The sequence below is a fragment of the Cryptotermes secundus genome, unplaced genomic scaffold, assembly GCF_002891405.2.
Source record: "Cryptotermes secundus unplaced genomic scaffold, Csec_1.0 scaffold689, whole genome shotgun sequence".
Lineage (NCBI taxonomy): Eukaryota > Metazoa > Arthropoda > Insecta > Blattodea > Kalotermitidae > Cryptotermes > Cryptotermes secundus.
In genome coordinates, this window is record NW_019720574.1 from 1,539,042 (window position 1) to 1,559,908 (window position 20,867).

General features: G+C 39.4%; 1 protein-coding gene across 2 annotated transcripts; it reads right to left on the bottom strand.

Annotated features, from left to right (window-relative positions):
• Nucleotides 1-1,739: 1,739 nt before the first annotated feature.
• Nucleotides 1,740-19,928, bottom strand: LOC111869466 (ATP-dependent RNA helicase WM6). Of its 2 annotated transcripts, none has more exons than XM_023861033.2 (11): nt 19,839-19,928; nt 13,875-14,092; nt 12,794-13,014; nt 11,523-11,706; nt 10,353-10,471; nt 7,612-7,743; nt 7,362-7,508; nt 5,120-5,257; nt 4,449-4,566; nt 2,842-2,895; nt 1,740-2,025 (listed from the first exon to the last, which is right to left on the bottom strand). In XM_023861033.2, the coding sequence occupies exons 2-10, from the start codon at nt 14,077-14,079 to the stop codon at nt 2,882-2,884; spliced, it is 1,278 nt and encodes a 425-aa protein (XP_023716801.1). In that variant the 5' UTR covers nt 14,080-14,092; nt 19,839-19,928; the 3' UTR covers nt 1,740-2,025; nt 2,842-2,881. The 2 variants fall into 2 exon arrangements, with proteins under 2 accessions (XP_023716801.1, XP_023716808.1); XM_023861040.1 differs by having other exon boundaries at nt 13,875-14,089; nt 19,839-19,910.
• Nucleotides 19,929-20,867: the final 939 nt, after the last annotated feature.

Sequence of the window (20,867 nt, forward strand, 5' to 3'; positions counted from 1 at the left end):
GGTACCAAATCCCAGACGACTGCTTTCTTCAACATATACATAGTTTTCTCTGTTTACTTCATGGGTGCGCGAGCTCTTTTTACCATGTTTGAGGCCACTTTGTGGAGCACCTGTAAACTGATGCTGTTGATCGCCGTCGTAATGTTCCTCTTGAGGTCATCTACTGTATGTGGATTGTTTTTATAGACAATTCCTATGAGGTACCCCTAAAGGAAAAAATCTGCAGTCGACAAATCAGGCGAACGTGGGGGCCACAATCCTTTTGAAATGAGACGGTCATGGAAAAGCTCGTGCACAAACTGCATGGTTTCATTAGATGTGTGACATGTGGCACAGTCTTGCTGCAACCAACGAATACCTTCATCAACCTCAAGACACGCAGCGAACTGTGTAATCTCGTCTTGGTACACTGGACTGTTCACTGTTGTTTCAAAGAAAATTGGGCCCACTATTTGACATGTTACAGCATACCAGACTCCAATTTTCTGACAGTGCGTGGGCTTTTCATGTAACATGTGGATATTCAGATGACCAAATACTATTGTTTTGGCTGTTCACGTAGCCACTAAGGTGAAACCACTCTTCGTCGGTAAAGAAAACCCAATCAAACTCTTCAATTCCATGGTTGCCAACAAATGTCTGAAACCCTCTACAATACACTAAACGTTTTTCTTTATCCAGGTCCTTAAGTTCCTGCATACAGCAAACGCAATATACATGAAGGTGTAACTTCATCGCTTTCTGAGCCCTTCTGTACAAAATCCCTTATTGCGCCGATAGTCTCCTCAGGCTTTTTGAAGGGAAACACTGCAACATTTTTTCCACATCACCCAGTTTAGCTTCAGTCAAAATGGCCGGTATCCCAGATCTCTTCCTATCCGAAACTGGTCCACATTCCTGAAATCGGTTGATTATTCTCGTTATCGTCAAATTGTTAGGAACTGCAGAATCCGGATATTCCCAACGAAACTAGTCTGTGACACATGCAAAAGAGCGACTGGTGAAATAATGTTCCACAATGAAAACTCATTCTTGGGAAAACAACATGTCTGTCACACAATAAACAAAGATATACCACAGATGTCGTATGACCAATACAAGACAGATGCCATTTCTACTCGTTAGTATTCCTACAGTACCATCTAGTGGTAGATATAACTATATTAACTACAATACAATTTATAACAACTTTTAGTTTGATGTGCATGACTTTTCGAGCTCCCTGTATTTGAATTGCGCCTCATTTTCAAAGCATCTGTTAGCTATGTCAGGAGTCTGCCTTGCAAAATAAAATCAACACTACATACATTTTTCACATGTCACACACCCCAAACTGTGGAAGGAAGCAGCTACTCACAGATGAGAGTGGGTTATGTAAATAACACAAAACTCAAAGGCACAGTGACATAAATATTTATTAAATAAAGTTCACATGGTAATAGTGTGAACAGAAATAATAATGACAGTAAAATAAAGAAGGGGGCCATAAGCACAAATCAGAACCTTCTGCAGCTCCGGAGCAAAGGTGGTGCACTCCCCAAACACAATCTCGAAGCCAGGAAAAAGCCGTCTCCAATTACTGGTGGGATCTGAATGAGCCCTGGAAGAGAGTCACAAGGGACCAGGTAAAGGGGGAAGAAAGGGAAGGTTAAGGTAGGGTGGGCAAAGAGGGAAAAACATCAGAGAGGGAGGCAGTAGATATAACATTACACCATGATGGAAAAGTAGTAAGAAATAAATAGTGTATAAATTATTTTATTTACTCATCTTGGACTTTCTAGCGATTATGCAAGTCCATTTGGACTATCAAGGATTACACAAATGCACGTCAATACTTGTCACATTTACTGATAAAATTTTATGCATGTAAAATGAAAATAAACTTTTACATTAATGACTTCTTCGTACAAACATGGAACATGAGATGAAACTGCCAGTTTACACATCCATACAATTTATACAGAGTAACATTCAGCAACATAGTCAGCAGAGTCTGAGTCTCCTTTTACTCAAGCATCCCGGGAACTGAAAAAGAAATGCAGGTCAGTATTAGTATCTCCCCACAGAGGTGTCAGGTATGCATATCTAGGGACAATGCTATGTAACAACAATGAATACTCCTCTGCCACCATGTTCATGTCATTGTTGGCTGGCCACCACTTCACAACTAACTTGTCCTATTCATCCTCACTATACAACCTCAGCATAGACCACAGAGAAAACACCAATTCCAACAGCTCCTCTACTGTTGTGTGTCAATTTGTGGCTCAAGAAATATGTTTACCAGCCACTGACTACCAATGGACTTCGCTTGTTAAACTATTCAGGCTTTCAATCTGCAAGCAGATCACCATTCTCATCCTTCCCTAAGTTCCTGCTAGGCTGGTAACCCCTCTTAAAGTCATTTATTCCTCTATACAGGGCTCTAATGTTCTTGTTCTCACTGTTCATTACAAGCTCATCAATTTTGTCTTTCAGATATTCCCTCTTTTTGTTCCTGAAATGCCTGCTGGTTTCACATCTTATATTGTTCAGATTATCCCCATTTAACTCGCTTGGATCCTGTAACCATTGCAATTTGGCCTGCTTTCTTTGATCTCTTAACTGCAGATATGATTCTCGTATGTATGAAAAAACGTGTCCCTAATTCATGATTTTCATTCCACTTTCCATCGAAAAATGTATGGCCTCCTGCTGGTGTGATGCCACCTCCATCCCATCTGACCTCCCACTAAATTTAACTTATATTTTAAGATTTCTTCTGCCACTGCTCTGAGCAAACCTGCCTTATACAAACTTAACATTATAACACCTAATTACATACTCGTATATTCTACTTACTTAACAAAATGGATGAACTTGGTGTCAATCTTCAGTCTCTTTACCGTCCTTCAACTAAAAAGGAAAAAAAATCACTGTAATCTGTGTACACATATCAGACATCACACACAAAGCACAAGAATCAGTGACTGACAAGACGAAACTAAAGACAAGATAAAATCTTGTTATATTAAATGCCAATACAACTCAAGATTAACTGTAATGTAACAAATGTGTAAGCCTTACATCAAAGTTTTATTTCAAGGAATATGCACATATTTAAATCTAAAGAGAAGAGTTCCAAACAAGCAAAACTTCAGTAGTGATGATGCACGTATGATATCTTGGATTTTTGGAAATTCATCACATCCTATCTTTGGTTGTCTGATGAACTCATTTGAGATTACATACAGCTGCAAAGTCAACCACAAGTACTTCTCCTGGTAGAAGAAAACATGACACTTATTACAGAAAACATTCTTTCAAATTTTAAATTCTGTAAGAGCAATGAAGTAAATGTACTAGATCAGATCAGCTCTGATCTGCTCTAGAAGCGCCCCCCCCCCGACAGAAAAAAAAAAGACTTATGAAGCACATGGTTAAATCTGTATGTTTTAGAAACCTTCATATTACTCCTACTTCATTTCAACTTAATCAAATCTAGATTACTTCAAGGAAAGCCAGTCACCCTAATCATAACAAAACCACGTAAGGGCACCAAAATGTTTTACAACACCAGCACCTAGTAAATGAAAGCTTGGTTAAATCATATTGTAACGTGTTTGCAATCCAGAAGAGTCACTTCTATGGAAACGCTAGAACAGACCGTTGCATAGGAAGTAACAATAGCGATACTGTAATCCCAACAGTGAGCCATTGTGTCGAGGACATTGAATCTCCACGGTCACGACGAATACGCGAAGCGTTCCCCCAGAGACAACGCAATAACAATGGGTCATTGCGTAGGAATCGCGGAACCAACAAAGCAACGTTTCCACTGTTATAACAGAGGGTTCATTTGCATAGCAGTGGCCGACGGGATAAATAGCCCAGCTTCAACAAGCAGCAGCCAGTCTTGCAATATCCGCCGCAGAAGAGAGTCTGCTATAAACCGCCAGAGAGGGCAGTCCAGTACCACCGAGATATTGTAAGCAGTATTTGTAACACTGCAAGTGGTAATGATTGTAAGGTGTGGGTGAGCGGAATAAATTCGCTATATCAAATACCACGGCGTAAACTTATTTGTAGCGTGACACAACACACTACAATATGTTGCATCTTGGGGGACCATGAAGACACATACCATTCACATTCCTTTCCCATCATAGACGAGTTATAAAATGTGATCTTAACTCAAAATTTCTGTGCTATGAACAACAAGACTGACTGCATGGTATCTATGAAATAACGTACTTTTGGGGCCAATATGTAGTAGAGGAACAGTTTTAACGGGAAACAATTCTGCAAAGCTGGTGGGGAGGCAATGTCAGAGAACTGAACTCAATTTATACAGGTAACAATAATCTTTCCATAAACTTTTCCACTCGGAAGGCAGAGGGGGAAATAACAGCTTAGTGCTTTATGAATATGGCATAGAAAGAACAAGGCTTCCATTCCTACAAACTTACTATATGAAGACAGATCTATCTCATCCGGCAACTCTGAGATATTCACATCAAAACGATCCTGCACTTCATTCAGAATCTTGGCATCCCCTTCATCACTTACAAGTGTAATAGCCAGGCCCTGAAAAACAAATTAATTTAAGTACATAAACGGTACAAAATGAGCTTTGTCCGGCAATTACAACAGTTCACCATGATATTCTGCTGTTCATCTCTACATCACAAATGCCCATTTCATTCAAGAAACCTATTCTGGTATTTTCACTTTCAAGATGTAACCATCTGGAGATTTTAAATGGAATTAGTATTTGTAACAGAAAACATAACTACCACCTCAACTTGAATTGTGAATATTTTGTACGTTACATCAAATATGAGATGTATGAACACACTTATAATGCATTCTGCCAAAACAGCCAACTACCCAGACATCAGATACATTTCCAGAAAACAAAACACTGCATTAATTTCCTTAATTATATAGCGGAGCCAAAAAATGTAAATACACTTTAATAGACATTATTTATGGACATTTTGAAACGGAATGTAATGTATGGTGTGTGATACTGTCTCAAAAGATTAAGTGCATGCTCAGTACAAGAACACAATCCTGTGACAGTGAAAAAACTTAAAAGTTAACTAAATAATACGAAATAAGAAGATTAAATACAAACCTTAGTGCCAAATCTTCCAGCTCTTGCTACCCTATGCAAATAAGTGTCAGAATCCTCTGGCATGTCATAGTTAAACACAATGTTAACTCGTTCAATGTCCATCCCACGCCCAAATAAATTTGTTGCAACCAGAATACGCTGCAAAGAAACAAATTCAGACACTATACTGCAGGTATCAGAGATATTTGCAATTAATAAAAATAACATAAACACCAGAAGACAGGGGAAAAACACTGTTTCTTATTCTGAACATGCATGCTGCAGGGCATTAAACCCCAACACTGCAACTTCTATTTACCAAGGTTCATACTACATTCCAAAGTGAAATGGCAACTTAAAATAAAATTCATTACCCCAGTAATTACCAGATCTTTAAATGGACTTTAAAATTCATAATTCTTAAGAAATCACCTGGACCTGATTTTTCACATACTCTTCACTTCAGCCTCAGTGAGAGCTTCATGTGTTTTGTTTTACCATGAGAAAAAAGAAGTGTTGCCCAACACACTGCAAAGAGAGACTACCGCCTCTTCACACATACAAGGTGTGGCAATAAAGAACCCGGATTACTTTTATGACTCATTTCCGGCCACGTCATTGACGAAGAGGAGGGTAGGGCATTTACCCTTGGACTTCCCTCTACCGTCACACAAAGTTTCATTCACGTGCATCGGTTAGTCTGGCCGCGACCATTGTTAGAAGCGGATCGTGTTTCTGAGCTCCGTCGGAATAATGCTGAGTGCTAATGCAGAACAACGTGCTAACATCAAATTCCTCACAAAACTTGGAAAATCTGCCACTGAAACTTACAATTTGTTGACAGAAGTATATGGTGATCAGTGTCTATCTCGCACGCAAGTTTTCGAGTGGTTTAAGAAGTTTATGGAGGGTAGGAAAAACGTCGGGAACGATCCAAAATCGGGCCGTCCTCCCACTGCGAAAACTCCAGAGAATGTGGAGAAGGTCGCTAGAATTGTTCGAAGAGATCGTCGACTGAGCATTCGAGCAATTTCTGAACTTACGAACATCAATAAGGAAAGTGTTAGACAGATTTTGCACGACGATCTGGGCATGAAAAAGGTGTGTGCTAAAGTGGTGCCAAAAATCCTTACCCCCCAGCAAAAGGAACATCGAGTGAATTGCTGTGTTGACACTCTTGAAAACATTGAAAATGATCCTGATTTCTTCCAAAACGTAATTACGTGTGACGAAACTTGGATTCTTCAATATGATCCAGAGACTAAGCGACAATCCATGCATTGGAAGAGCCCCAAATCCCCTAGGAAGAAGAAAGCGCGCATGAGCAAGTCCAAATTCAAAGCAATGATGATTGTTTTTTTCGATATCCGGGGGGTAATCTACATTGATTGGGTGCCTGAAGGTCAGACTGTCAATCAGGTTTATTATAAAAATGTTTTGACGTACCTCCGTGAACGTGTGCGACGAAGGAGACCAGACATGTGGAAGAATGCCTCATGGGTTCTTCATCACGACAACGCGCTATCTGTGAAGAGGTATTTGGCAAAAAACAACATTCCAGTGATGGAACATCCACCGTATTCTCCGGACCTAGCACCGTGCGACTTTTTTCTCTTCCCAAAAATCAAGTCTGCGCTGAAAGGGACCAGGTTCGAGTCCGTGGATGCAGTGAAAGCAAAAGCGACGCAACTCTTGAAGAGCATAACACAAGATGACCTGCAGCACTGCTTCCAACAGTGGAAAATTCGCATGGAGCGGTGTAGGGATCGGGGAGGGGACTACATTGAAGGGGATAACATTTTGACTGTCTGATTTTTTTTTAATAAAGGGTTAGAGCATGAATCCGGTTTCTTTATTGCCACACCTTGTAAAGCAAAAGGTTTCCTTGTGCCGAGGTCCCATGCCATGAAGACATGGGGGAATGGTCGTAAAGTCCACACATTTAAAACTTCAACACTTACTAGGAGTAGCAGCTTTATGACCTGACTACTTCACCTGATACCCACTTAACAAAGGGCTGGATGGATACCAATTGGTGTTGACATGATGGCACTCGCTTCTGGATTCCTACAATGCATTGTCACTTTCTGAGCCCAGCATTCTTTGGTAATGAAAATTATGTCCACACACATTACTTACCACTTCCAAAATAGCAGACGGGAAACAAAATCAATGCACATAAGTGGTTCAATGGCGATCTTGTTATCTCATCATATACATAAGTACCTACATATTAAATTAACAAAACAACAAAACTGTTTACCTTCTGGAAATCCTTGAACTGCTGATACCTCGATAATCTCTCTTCCTGTCCCATTCCTCTGTGAATGGCAATTGCTGGGAAATTCTGTTCAATGAGAAGCTGGGCAAGAGCCATGCAACGTTGTACAGATTTCACAAAGATTACAACCTAAAATCCAATTACATCCACATTACAGGTGCATAAAATCCTCCGTTTTCAGTAGTTCTGTGCACAAAATTTACTGAGATAATTCGAGAACAGCAAACAGTACCTGGTTGAACTCTAAAACGTCTAGCAACTCAAAAAGCTTTTTGTTCTTCTCATTTTCCTTCAGCTTGACATAGTGCTGCTGCAAACCATGCAGAGTCAGTTTCGCTTCATCATCCACATACACCTCCATTGGCTGGGAAGAAGAGCGGCAAACACATTTAGCAAAATACAACTCCCACCCACCTCAGTGGGGGGGAAAAATGCAAAAACACTTGCCAAATAGAACTCACTCACAAGTATTAATACAGGAGCAGAAAAATCTTTTGCCTTAAGATCACACATGCATTCTTTGCATAAACTGTATGAAATAAGGATATCTGTCCATCCAACTGCCAATATCTGAAAATACTGAATGGATTGCTGCACTTGGAATTGGCATCTTCAGCTATAGGACAATTTTAATTCTGGGTTGCAGCTACCAAATAAAGCCCATACCTTACACAAAACTATTCCTCCTTCAAATATGACTCACTGTACCAAATAATTTGTACTTTTGGTATAAAATATACCTATCATTAAAATCTAGACTTTTATTACACGACGAACATTTAACACAATACAAAAAAACGATCTGCACTCAACAAAGTACTTGCTGTGCAACAACTATTATACATATTTGAAATAAGTGAATGGCAATTAAGCAAGCAAAATACCAAAAAACATATTGAGAGAATGTCTACAAAACTGTTTCTTTGGCTGGCATGGGAAGTACGGCAAGTAGCAGCAAGACAGTGGTTGCAGCTGCATTGTGGGATGGAGGAATGTCCTGACACAACCCATATACATCCTGCAATCCTTATCTCAGTGGCTGCTGGACAAAATCCACTGCACAATCTCTGAAAAATGTGGTCTAAAATCATGGTGTGCCAACAGAGGCACTTTACACCCACCACCTTGTGCACCCATTACATGTCATTCCATAGTTTGGTACAGACTTACTTCATAGATGCCTAGAGTTTAATGCTTCATTCACTCACCAATAAAAACAGCAATTAAAATTTCGAAAATGAGAAACCAAATCATACATATACTGATCAATGTTTCTATTAGGCATTCCATTGCATTTGGAAAAACTGTTATTTCCCTTTTAAATTATAATAGTCATGCAGTGAAGTTATGAATTTAAAAATAATGCAAATGTCATATTGACATGCTAGATACCGCAAAACTAACTCTTATAAGAAGCTGCAGCGATGAAAGGTGGGGTTTATGAACATAAAAGATAGGCATAAGGCAATCATTTGAAAAACATTTCTGATGTAAAACCAGACAGAAACAGAGCCACAAACAGCAATACAAATCTGATATATTTAAAATCTCCAATTCAGAAAATACAACTTCAGTAAGTTATGTGAAGGACAAATGAGAACAATTTTTCTGGCTGTGTAATATTTGAGGTTTTCAAGGCGGTGACTATGAAGAAAGCCGTCTCCTTCATTTTTCCGACTGTTCATGAGGCAAATAATGCATGTGTCATATCATGTATCTGAACCAACCCATAATAAAACCTACAGATATAAAACACAAATATGAAGCAGACATGAAATACAACTTTCATACTAAGTCAGATCAGAAACAGTACAGGTAGGGAACTAATCTCTTTTTCTCTGAGCAAAGACTCATGCTCATTGAGATATATATATACCACACTGGATGCTGATAATTTGAGTAACTGATATTGCGAGTTAAAGATTAAAATTACATGATTCTGGGAGTTAAAAAAAAATGAAAATACACGAAGACTTTTTAGTCATGTATATACAAGAGGGCTCAAGTGATCTAAAATTTTTGTGAAACAAATCACTGCGTACATAAAACTGCCATAAGAAATTCTGTTTTATGGAAAGAAAGATGTATGAAGGACTAACAAGTATGCCCTTGTGACTCCACTCCTGTATTAATGCCTTGTTCCCCACCCTCAAAGATCATTCCAAATCCTTCTGTCCTATTTTACGACAGCAATATGGATTTCAGTTACCAGACCCTTCAAAAGCAGGCTTTTGTTACATACGGTTGGTTGATATGGGAGGTAGACAGACCAAACCAGCCTTCTCGAACCCAAGCAAGATGCCACAAGAGGAAACCAGAGTTGCATCAGCAGCTTCACCACGATGCCATAGTAACTTCGTCAACACAACTGACGTCCTAGCCAATTTGGAGCGCACTGTAGCCATGGCCAAAATTCGTGAACTACTATGCTGGATAATGATAACATGAACGCCGTTCAAGACTGCCACCCCAATCCCGAACACCCAACTCATCTTCAGTCTTGAAGCTTCTTTCTTGCATCTTCTATCTTCATCTTCTTCAATCTTCTATTCTTCATACCCCCACATACTGACCCATGAATATTGCAAATAAAAATCCCATTCCTCCCAAAAATGACTGCTACAGTGCTGACAAGAACGGACGGAAATGTAGAAAGAATGCAGATACAGAGGGGAAGTGTTGAGGATATCCTGGGGAAAACTATGCCCAACAAAGCATGTGTTATAAATTCTGGTGACCTTGTCATCAGAATATCATAGGGAAAATGGAGTGTGGCAGAGGTGAATGCGTTCTCTCTGGCCGAGGATGATGGATAGTATGACAGGTTTTCTCGTTGCCCAATTAACACGTGCATCTTATAAATTCTCAAAATGAATAGCTCGCTGGTGATGATTCTCAGCTGACGAAACAAATACAACCAACAACGCGATTCCAACACTATGTAATAAATGGTACATAATGGAGATGAATTACATCTTGCATGAACTTCTTGCAGACTGGGCGAATTTCCTTGCTCAATGTAGCGCTGAACATCATCACTTGTTTCCCATGAGGTGTGTTCCGGAATATTTCTTGCACATCACGTCTCATGTCTGAAAATAAAAGTCAAATGGAACTGCTAGGCAGAAATTCTTTTTCTGACGAAAGCAACACCAATTCCTTCAATTCACACGATGGTTATATTCATTGTCTGTAAATGCCCCACAAGTCCCAAACAAAGAAATGTTCAAAATATCAAAGACTTTCTGTAAAGCTGTCATAATATTTTGACTGTTTACTGACTCAAATGGCCTCATCACCAAATGTCCTTTCCCTTCCACAACCATTCCTTCAACTTCATGACTTGTTAGGCACACTCACTGATCATATCAAAATGTTTTTCTTACACCATCATATTCCTCACTTCAGTCTACACCTATGCCTTCACATGTCCCAGACTACATGAATGACACAAACATAGCATTTCAATCCTTATGGTAGATACTCAAATTAAGATTTATGCAACTGCATAAACAAATACAAAAGCTACAATTTTACTTACTTTCATATATCCTTTCAAGGTTTCACTTAATTACATGAAAATTTCTAGTTATCAGGAGGAAAACAGAAGACCCAGAAACAAACAACATTTCTGTTGGGGCTAAAGTTTTGGGTTTACTTTTAATTATCAGACTCGTATATATTATCTACCACAGCCTTACATCTGCAATGTGAGTCATTAACATGCCACTCCATCATGTTCTACAAACAGAGCTTTCCTACTGGCAGCATATGTGCCACATCTTATTTACATCCCTGTGCTTCGTGTATCTTATCATGGGACACATATCTGTATCCTAATATTAAAAAATATAGTTTTTTGTGATCATCAAGTAGGTACCTAGGGTAAAGTATGGCCCCTGCAAGGGTCGAAAGGAAGAACACTGTTCAAGAAAAATGTTAAAAAGATATGAAGTGTTTCCTTTTCTGTGCTAATATGACCGCAAAGAATCATGTACTGTCCATGCAATTATGTGTCCCTAGGCTGCATAGAGTTCACATTAATTTCTTACCCATTGACAACACACTACCAGTAAGAATAAAAGACCATTTAATACAACATTCAACCAAAACTTGAACCATTAATTATTATTAAATACTTACCAAGAAGTTCAAGCATTTTATCACATTCATCCAAAATAAAATGCTTCAAATGTTTCAAATTCAATTTCTTGGAGCGGACAAGTGCTAGAATCCGACCTGGAGTCCCGACTACAATATGTGGGCAACTGCTCTTCAATACCTCCTCATCCTTCTGTATTGGCAATCCACCAAAAAACACTCCCACCTGCAAGATTATTATGCATCGTTGCAGCTACTTTGGAATTTAAAATTTAGTCCTAGTAACATTATCAGTCTGGACAACTTATAAAGCAAACCAAACAGCACTAACTTAGGTCACAGTGATCTGCATACTATACACCACAAAGTACAGCAAGTCTAGTAACAATGAAAGCCGAACGTATCAGATGGATAGGTGTGGGCAAGATTTACTTTCTTCCTGCATAATTACTTCACAATATTGTAATGGATGTGATCAATGCGTTGCCATGCAACACCTCTGTAAACAAGGTCCAACAACAATAGTAGAAGCTGTATTTTTTCTGTAAATCTGACTGAGGTGCCAAGAGACTGGCTGGATAGCGAACATGTGATGCGTGTACTGTAGGTCCATGTCCGTTCTGTGGCTACATAAGTGACAGAATTTGTTCAAGGGCAGTTACGAATAGCAGTAGTAGCGACAGATGCACACAAACCAAAAAGCAAGGAGATAGCCACAGGAAGTTCATAGTTGAAAAAGAATTGTAAGTTGAACTGTGAACACTCAACATCTCTAATATCTGGACTATGTAATTCAGTGAGACTATTACAGTTCCTGTATGATAATTACATGAAGACTAGTGCAGACAGACTGAAGATATCAGTGCGGTCATCGACTCATTGTAAATTGTGTAAAGCAGCAATAGTATAATAATTAAATGTAGTTACGACCTGTAGGTTAGCAAATCCAATTACCATTCTGAACCCCAGATTTAGTCACCCATACGCATCACAATATTAAAACTTTGGGAACCCCGTGAAGTCATTGGATTGGGGAATCTATAAATTATCCACATATTCCAATCTGGGTATAAACAAATTAAATTTGTGATTGGAACTTAAGGCAAGAACAAAATATCTTAACTTTCCATGTGGTATTCAACTCAAATAATTGTGCACATTTAGATGTTCAACCTTCAATTTTCTGATCAAACGCCCAATTTTCAATAGCTCTGCATATCTGCAAATCTCTTACACAACAAGTGACTCTCTATCTGAACATTAACTAAGTGGCATGGCATTTTCATAAGAAGGTATAAGACAAGCAAATATACCTTAGTCTGTGGCATGTATTTAGAGAATCTTTCATATTCCTTGCTGATCTGGAAAGCCAGTTCACGTGTGTGGCACATCACAAGTACATACACTTGGTTTTCTGTAGGTTCCAATTGTTGCAATGTTGCCAGTACAAATACTGCTGTTTTTCCCATACCCGACTTCGCCTGACATAAAATGTCCATCCCTAGCACAGCTTGTGGAATACACTCATGTTGCACTGAAATAAAGACAGTACAAATCATGACCCTAAAACAAGGCATGTTTAGTGACATCTCTCACAGAATACACAATATCTCAAAAGAGAGCCGAAAAAAAACAAACATTAACAACTTTTGGACACTTCTAATATCTTTTTACCAAATCCTGTGATCCAATTAATCAGTACTTATATGAGGGTACAGATTTAATTACAAAATTCCAACTATTCACACACTCCCAGTACTAAAAGAAAAACATATCACAGACCATCACATGTAAACCAATTAGCTGTCAGAAAATACTCCCCCCTTTCATAATGTCACATTCACATTACACATTTCTGATCTCAACATTCAGAATTATACAGGTTTGAAGAAAAAACTTCCCAATAGCATATACAAATGGCTGACAGTGAAATCGTATTATCACTTTGCTTTCTTCAACCCACCTACCACGAATCTTCAATAGCTTCATTAGAGCAGAGTTCACAGCCAAGAAGTCTTAAGTCCTGACATGCAAGACAATAGTCTGCTCACTGACATATGTCATTGTTACTATTCATCCTGAAACCTGAATCTTCAAAAAATTTCCAAATTGGAAAAGTAGACAGAGAAAATTTTAATTTTCCTAGCATATTTTCATCCCCTGAGCCTATGAACCTGAACTTTAGTACAACCATTTTCAAATCAGACGAATGAACTAGCATACAAATTAGCACATCAGAATAAACTGAAATCTATCACTAAGTTTCAGATGTCCCTATCTGTTAATTATCATCATGTGTGCTAAACTGCCATCGTCCTTTAGTAATTTTTATGTAACATTAAATATTTATCCTCATGTAATTTTATGTTTTATTGTCATAAGAAAATAAATTACCTTCTGATGGGTGCTCAAAGCCACAATCAACAATTGCTCGCAAAATTTCTGGCTTAAGAAGAAAATCCCGGAAACCAGAACTGTGGATGGAGACGTATGTCCCCTTCACTTCCTTCTTTGTGGCAGCATCACCAGATCCATCAAGCACAGCCTGTTCTGGCTGCTCCTCATCCTCGTAGTCAAGAAGATCATCATTGTCAGCCATGTTTTGGGGTCTTCTAAGTCAAGCCAACAAAAATGGAGTCCTTTAATTTGATTTGCTTAATTCTGGTCCATCACACTAACATTATAAAAAGATAAAACAGTTCCATCCAGTGTGACTGGTGGCGATTTTTCTTATTTCAATTATACAATAATACAATATTCAATAATATACTAATGGATACAAAATCCAAAGGTTTACAACTACAGCAGCTGTCTTGATATTGTCATGTGTTGGGTATGTCACGCGACAAGTAACTTCACGCCTCATTTGATACAGTGAATTTACTGAACACTCGCTCTTACAACCACACACTTTAGAATCTCACAATTACTGCCATCGGCAGTATCACAAATACTTCTCCTGCTGTAGTCACTGCCATGCACTCGATACAACCAGACTCGGCTACTGCTACAATTCAACTGACTGGTTAATTGTTACTCGCTAGTAACTTACTCAATGCTCACTCGTAACTGGCTCAATCCTCACTCTAGTAACTGGTTCACTAAACACTCACTACTTAATAGTGTTTGCTGCTCCTTATTTAGCCTCGGCACGGACAACACAAAAAACACTTACATGATAGGTAACACTGTTGCGTGACACCGTGTTTACTGGTGTTGCTAGCAACGCTGTCGAGAGTTGTCTCCTGCTGCGTAGCAACTGCGGTATCCCTTGGTAACAACACAGTCGCTCTTCTGCCACGTCGCCGTGGGTGAGGGGGGTGCCCATCGATCGTTGCATACTGATGGAAGGAGTGGGGGTATGTGATGTCACTCGCAAGACTGCAGAGTTCACTTGACCCCTGCTTCCCATTGCGCCATCCTCGTCACAATATATTCAAATTTTTGTATTTTTGTTAGTTAAGTTAGAATTTATAAACCAAATAGTTTCATGTCCTCTTTCTTATTACTTCTCTTGACGTGTGCCACCTGTCATTCTTGAGAAGGTTCTGCAAATATATTACAGGTATACTGTATTAGTTCAGCAAACCTGTTGTTTTTTTAAAGAGTTTTTGACGTTTCGTCCTACCTTTGATGTTGTCCTGTGGTTGTTCGTGGTGCAGTGTTGTTTTACTGTTCTAGGGTGCGTATTAACAGTAAAACACAGCGCACCACAAACCACAGGACGACATCAAAGGTAGGACAAAACAACAGAAACTCTTTAAAAACTGAACAGGGTTGCTGAAATAATACTATATATGTTCAGTCCCGTCAAGAGAAGTAATAAGAAAGAGGACAGGAACCTATTTGGTTTATAAATTCTAACTTAGCGAACAAAAATAACAAATTTTAATATACGAAGGGGGACCCAAAAATAACGGGAAATGACCTGTTGCTTTGTAGTTACGAGTTGTGCTGCTAGGTGGTGTTAGCTGGGGGTCTCCTGCGACTGTTAGTGAGCTGGCATCAGTCTGAGTTAAGTGGTTTGTCTGTGGTGCTCTGTTGTGTGCGTTCCTGTTTCAACCCTTTGACGATTAGTGAGATGGCCGACCAGAAGGAACAAAGAGTGTGCGTGAAATTTTGCTTTCTGTTAGGGACAACTGCACTTCACTCTTCAAGTCGCGGCAAACATTCACGCGGTTTTCTCTTTGGTCATCTCCGAGCAAGCGAGGAACAAATTTTGCAGACACCCGTCTCATGTGCAAACCTTCGGTTAAAATTCGCTGGACCGTGCTCCATGAGATGTTCGTTTCCTCAGAAAGTTGGTCAATGGTCTTTCGACGATCTTCATCAATTTCACGCACACTCTTTGTTCCTTCTGGTCGGCCATCTCACTAATCGCCAAAGGGTTGAAACAGGAACGCACACAACAGAGCACCACAGACAAACCACTTAACTCAGACTGACGCCAGCTGACTAACAGTCGCGGGAGACCCCCAGCTAACACCACCTAGCAGCACAACTCATAACTACAAAGCATGCGTGCGCAACAGGTCATTTCCGGTTATTTTTGGGTTCCCCCTCGTATCAAGACAGACGCTGTAGTTGTAAAAACTTTGGATTTTGTATCCATTTGTATATTATCAACAGTGCATGTATCCATTGTAATAGTAGTTTCCAAACTGTATTGAAGTCCCTCTGATGATGGTCCCTTAAGGACCGAAACATGTAAGGTCACGTAGAATTGAAACAAGAAAAATCTTCACCAGTCACACTGGATGAAACTGTTTTAGTTTTTTATAATGGTGTCTTTTACTTTTCACCCAACTTAGTGCCACAATAAAAAAGATACTGTACTTCTTCCATCTCTTTATCACTGAAAAATTATAAATGAAGTTTTAAAGCAGTGTTTAGACCCCATCCCTGTAAGTGCCATTTTCTAACACTGATGTACATCAGTTGCCTGACACTTCCTCACTGAATATTTACAAATCAGACTTTATAAAAGTAACCTGTAGGTTCTTCCTCTGGTAACTACTCCTTTCTCAACCTACCATACCTATCACTTCAGAATTGGAAGTTAACAGAAGCAGCAGAATATATCCAGGAGAAGCAATTAACAATGGCAATGGTCTTATGTTCACATATCAACATTACAGCTATTGGTTCAGCACTATGAGACCAAACCAACACAGACCTAGAATTGTTTGATATCAGTAATGAAAGAAATCTGCCTATTAAAACAATGTTTGATACAATTCTGAATCACTTGAAAGGAACCATATAAATTACAAGTGCACAGCAAAACATTGATTAATTTCAACTTGTTCAACCCATGTCAACAGAAGTATGTGACAAACTCAATATTTCAACAATAATCAAGACATCACAGGACTTCCCATTATTACAATTTTAATACAACTGAACTTACTTGGCATGATGAAACCAGAATAGTGCAATGGAGTACTTCAAGTTACATGCCATTAAAATCTGTACCATACAAATGATTCGGGAACAAATACTAATCTATAAAACTGCAGTGCACAGCAAAATGGGGGATGTGTAACCTAAATCTGGCACATGAATTCAGGACATTTAAGAATTAACTGCTACTTACAAGCTCCATTTTCTAAATATGAAGCCTAATACAACAAAGATGTGTTTTCTGAAGTAGCACTTTTTATGCTTACAAGCTCAAATTACTATCATAAGAGGTTAAAACAAAGCAAAAATAAAATTACTATCTTCCAAATGAATGCATTCAAGAGACAAACAAAAACGTCCATTATATAATACAGAATAAATCCCTATAAACAAAATGTTAATAACTTTTGTGAAATGCACCTATTCAACACATCAATGTGCTCCAGCAGTGGCAATATAACAAGGGTAATACAGCATTCCTGAAATGAACACAGCTGGTCAAGACTAATGTAAGCAGTCTGTAATGATGATAAGTGTAATAATTTGTCATGTCTTGTGTGAGTTGGTTAACAAGAGAAATTCAGTGCTGTTAATGGCTGGCAGAATTTCAGTTTTCTGAAACCGTTCAGCATGCTTCCTTACAAGGCTGTGTCACTGACACACATACATAAAAACAACAACCACATCCAAAAAGAGAACACACATCACGATATACACGGAGTATAAGAGGAACGACTCCCATAGTGGAGGAACCAAGTGCGGGTTTGAATTGGGACAAATAAGATGAATCTTAAAAAAATTTTGGTGTATAAAATTTATTAAAGTTGACGAATATTTTAAATAATTTTACAATGACATAATGGCAAGCAATGCAATAGATTAGCGTAAATGGAGCATCTGATGATGGCACTATCTTGCCGAAACATGTCGTGAAATAACAGGTGAAACTGAGTGCACTACATTATGGAAACTGCATACATATCATGGACGAAAATCAGTGCAACAGGACGCTAAAATACTGTGACATGCTGAGCTATGGATGACGCCCCTCCCCCACCCCTCGCCAGCCGTGATGCGCCAAGCGAAGCCGAAGCGAGCCGATGTTAGCCGAGTCCTAGCATCCTGGTCGCTAGGCAACGCGAGTCAACAGCGGTGACGTCACCAAGTAGTAACAGCGGTTACTACCGCTAGCGTTACTAGCAACACGGCGCCAGGCAACAAGGGTGCCTATTACGTGGCCGTTTTCCGTATGGTCCGATCAAGGCTACATGGGGAGCAGCGAAGGCTATTCACAGTCAGTTGTACTGAGTCAGTCAGTTAGTCCTGGAGCTACCGCCGAGTGAGTTCCGAGTTAGCCAGCAACTAGTCAGTTGTATTGTGGCATTTGGAGTATACTATTTGTGATACTGCAGATAGCAGTAATCGTAAATCTGTAATTTGGGTGATTGTAAGTGCGAATGTGAAATAAAATTCGCTATATAAAATACATCGTGAAGTTATTTGTCGCGATATACGCCCGATACGCGACAATACATTATACATAAAAACTATTACCTTCCAAACAGCATTTGCTACAACATGGAAATTCTGAGCAACACTGTGCAGGCAGTACACTGCAGATATAACACCTAAACAAGAGACCATTTGGAATGCTTTGCAGCAAAGTCAACAAAACTCCATTTAGTGAGAAAGCTACACTCTGAATTCCTCATCTGACAATCCATGATGCAGTGAATGGTTAAAACTTAAGGCATACAAGTCATAGTTGTTTTAGTTAATGCAGGAAAATGACTTGCTTCACCCCTGAATTATCGAAGACACAAGGGTTAACTCAGTGGGGTTTGCTTGGGTAAATTTAATGAACATTAACTCTTGCATTTGGGGACCCGAAAATCCTCATCATACTACAACGCGTTAATCAAATAGCCATAAATTGTGTAGTGCAGACTAACCACTGCTGGGAAGGTGCGGATCTTCCATTACAAAATGTAACGAGTGCTCTGTGCCTTGGCAAGCTAGAGAACTATGCTGTGCCACAAGCACCTGATGGGTATGTCTCAGAGAAAGATGGTGCACCACATTTCTGGACATTTCTCACTGGATTCCTCAATGAGACTTTCGCAAGAACGCGGTTCCGATGACGTGCCCCCCCCACCCCATTTACCGATTTGTGACCTTTTTCTATGGCGAGATGTCAAAAATGAGCAGTTCACATGAACGCGGTTCTGTCGAAGTGCCCCCCCTTTTACCGATTTGACCCCTTGACCTTTTTCTACGGCGAGATGTAAAAGACATCTTATTTAGGACCAAAGTCAATGACCTGACTAACATGAGCCGTAGGTTCTTCACTGCAGCTACGTCTGTAACTCGACGTTTCGACATGTCTGCATGGCCGCAACAAAGGTAATATGTTGATATTTATTAACATGACTGAACAGTTGATTAATTTTTACACTTTTCTCCACAAACAGCTTGCAGAGTCAAGTTACGACACTCTTTATCGGCCGTGCTCATTCCAGAAAAACACTATACAAAACAGGTTACTCTACTGCTGTTCCATGCGGCCATATCTCACACAAGAACTATTCTGAATCCAGCTGTTATCCTCTACTTCTGCTGATTACACGCCTGGCGTCTATCTGCACTACTGCTCCGAAAGACCACTCAACATTATTCGATTTTAGATACCACCTAATAAATCTTTCACATGCAGACAAGAACCTACGTCTAGACCAGCGTTATTAAGTAAGACCTCAAAAAGTCCAGCTATACACAGAACAATGGTACATCCGTGAGTACACATATTGCAATGAACACTACGGAATCACAGCGATACACAGCATTCAAGCCTTTCCAACGTACAGACACTTTTGATTAAATTGTTACAATGCACATACAAATTGTATATTATTACCGATTATAATAACAAATTTGGATGGAATAACTTTAGCCTACCTTCCGTAACTTCAGCTACTGCAAACGTACCAAAACAACGCAGGAAGTGACGCGTCCTAGTCTCAAGGCATTATGGACCGTTATGGACTGTTATGACTTCGCACCACGGAAACCTATTTCACAGATTATTAAACTACTTCCGGAATTGGAATTCCTACTCCGTACGAACACTCGTCCGTGTTCTGGCCAATCCAAGGATTATTACACTAAACGGACACAAATTTTAGTTTCATATTGTCACGTGTCAGTGATTTGGATGCGGAATTTGGATTGATAATCGGATTTATTGAACGCTTATAACTCGTAACTACAAACAAATGCAATATTTTCACTAATCTACGCACGCTACAATTCATTACTGCAAATACTAAGTCTTCTCAGAATGCTACGTCTTCACTAGTTGTTGCTTGGTAGTGGCGCCTAACAATGCAACTCGAGCCTGCCTGCTAACCTAAAGGTACTCGGGTGGCCGTCAACACACCAAACAATAAATAAACTGATATCAACATGAAGAAAGTTGTCTTCTGGGTTTAGGCACCGTGTATTCTTCGTTTTGGCCGACGTTTCGGAGGAACGTAGCGCCTCCATCTTCAGAGCAGTAGCAGTAGCTGACAGCTACTGCTCTCCGCAGCTATTCAACTGCTCTGAAGATGGAGGCGCTACGTTCCTCCGAAACGTCGGCCAAAACGAAGAATACACGGTGCCTAAACCCAGAAGACAACTTTCTTCATTGTCATCGCCGTGAAAACCTCAAAACTTACATGATATCAACATGTTAATATTCTGTTTTATTACACAAGTTCCGATTTGCACGATCATCTTCACGCGGTTACATAAATGTACAATCATCATTACTGAATTCTTTTGATCGCATTTGACTCGTATAGGTAAAATAGAGTAAAATATAGATATTGCACTTTAAATTCATTCCGTCATTAAATATAGCTATATAGTCATCACTGAGGCGAATGGGTCACTCCGCAGCAAAGTGACCAGTCAGGCACCGTATCTCGTGACCCAATTTCTAAG

What these genes read in the sequence shown, in the direction of transcription:
- LOC111869466 (XM_023861033.2), bottom strand. Translation starts at nt 14,079, where the DNA reads ATGGCTGACAATGATGATCTTCTTGACTACGAGGATGAGGAGCAGCCA. An exon ending in GCAAGAAGTTCATGCAAGAT is followed by an intron (nt 7,744 to 10,352) that starts GTAATTCATCTC and finishes TCTTCTTCCCAG; the next exon opens with CCAATGGAGGTGTATGTGGA. An exon ending in CTGGAAGATTTGGCACTAAG is followed by an intron (nt 4,567 to 5,119) that starts GTTTGTATTTAA and finishes TTTGTTTTTCAG; the next exon opens with GGCCTGGCTATTACACTTGT.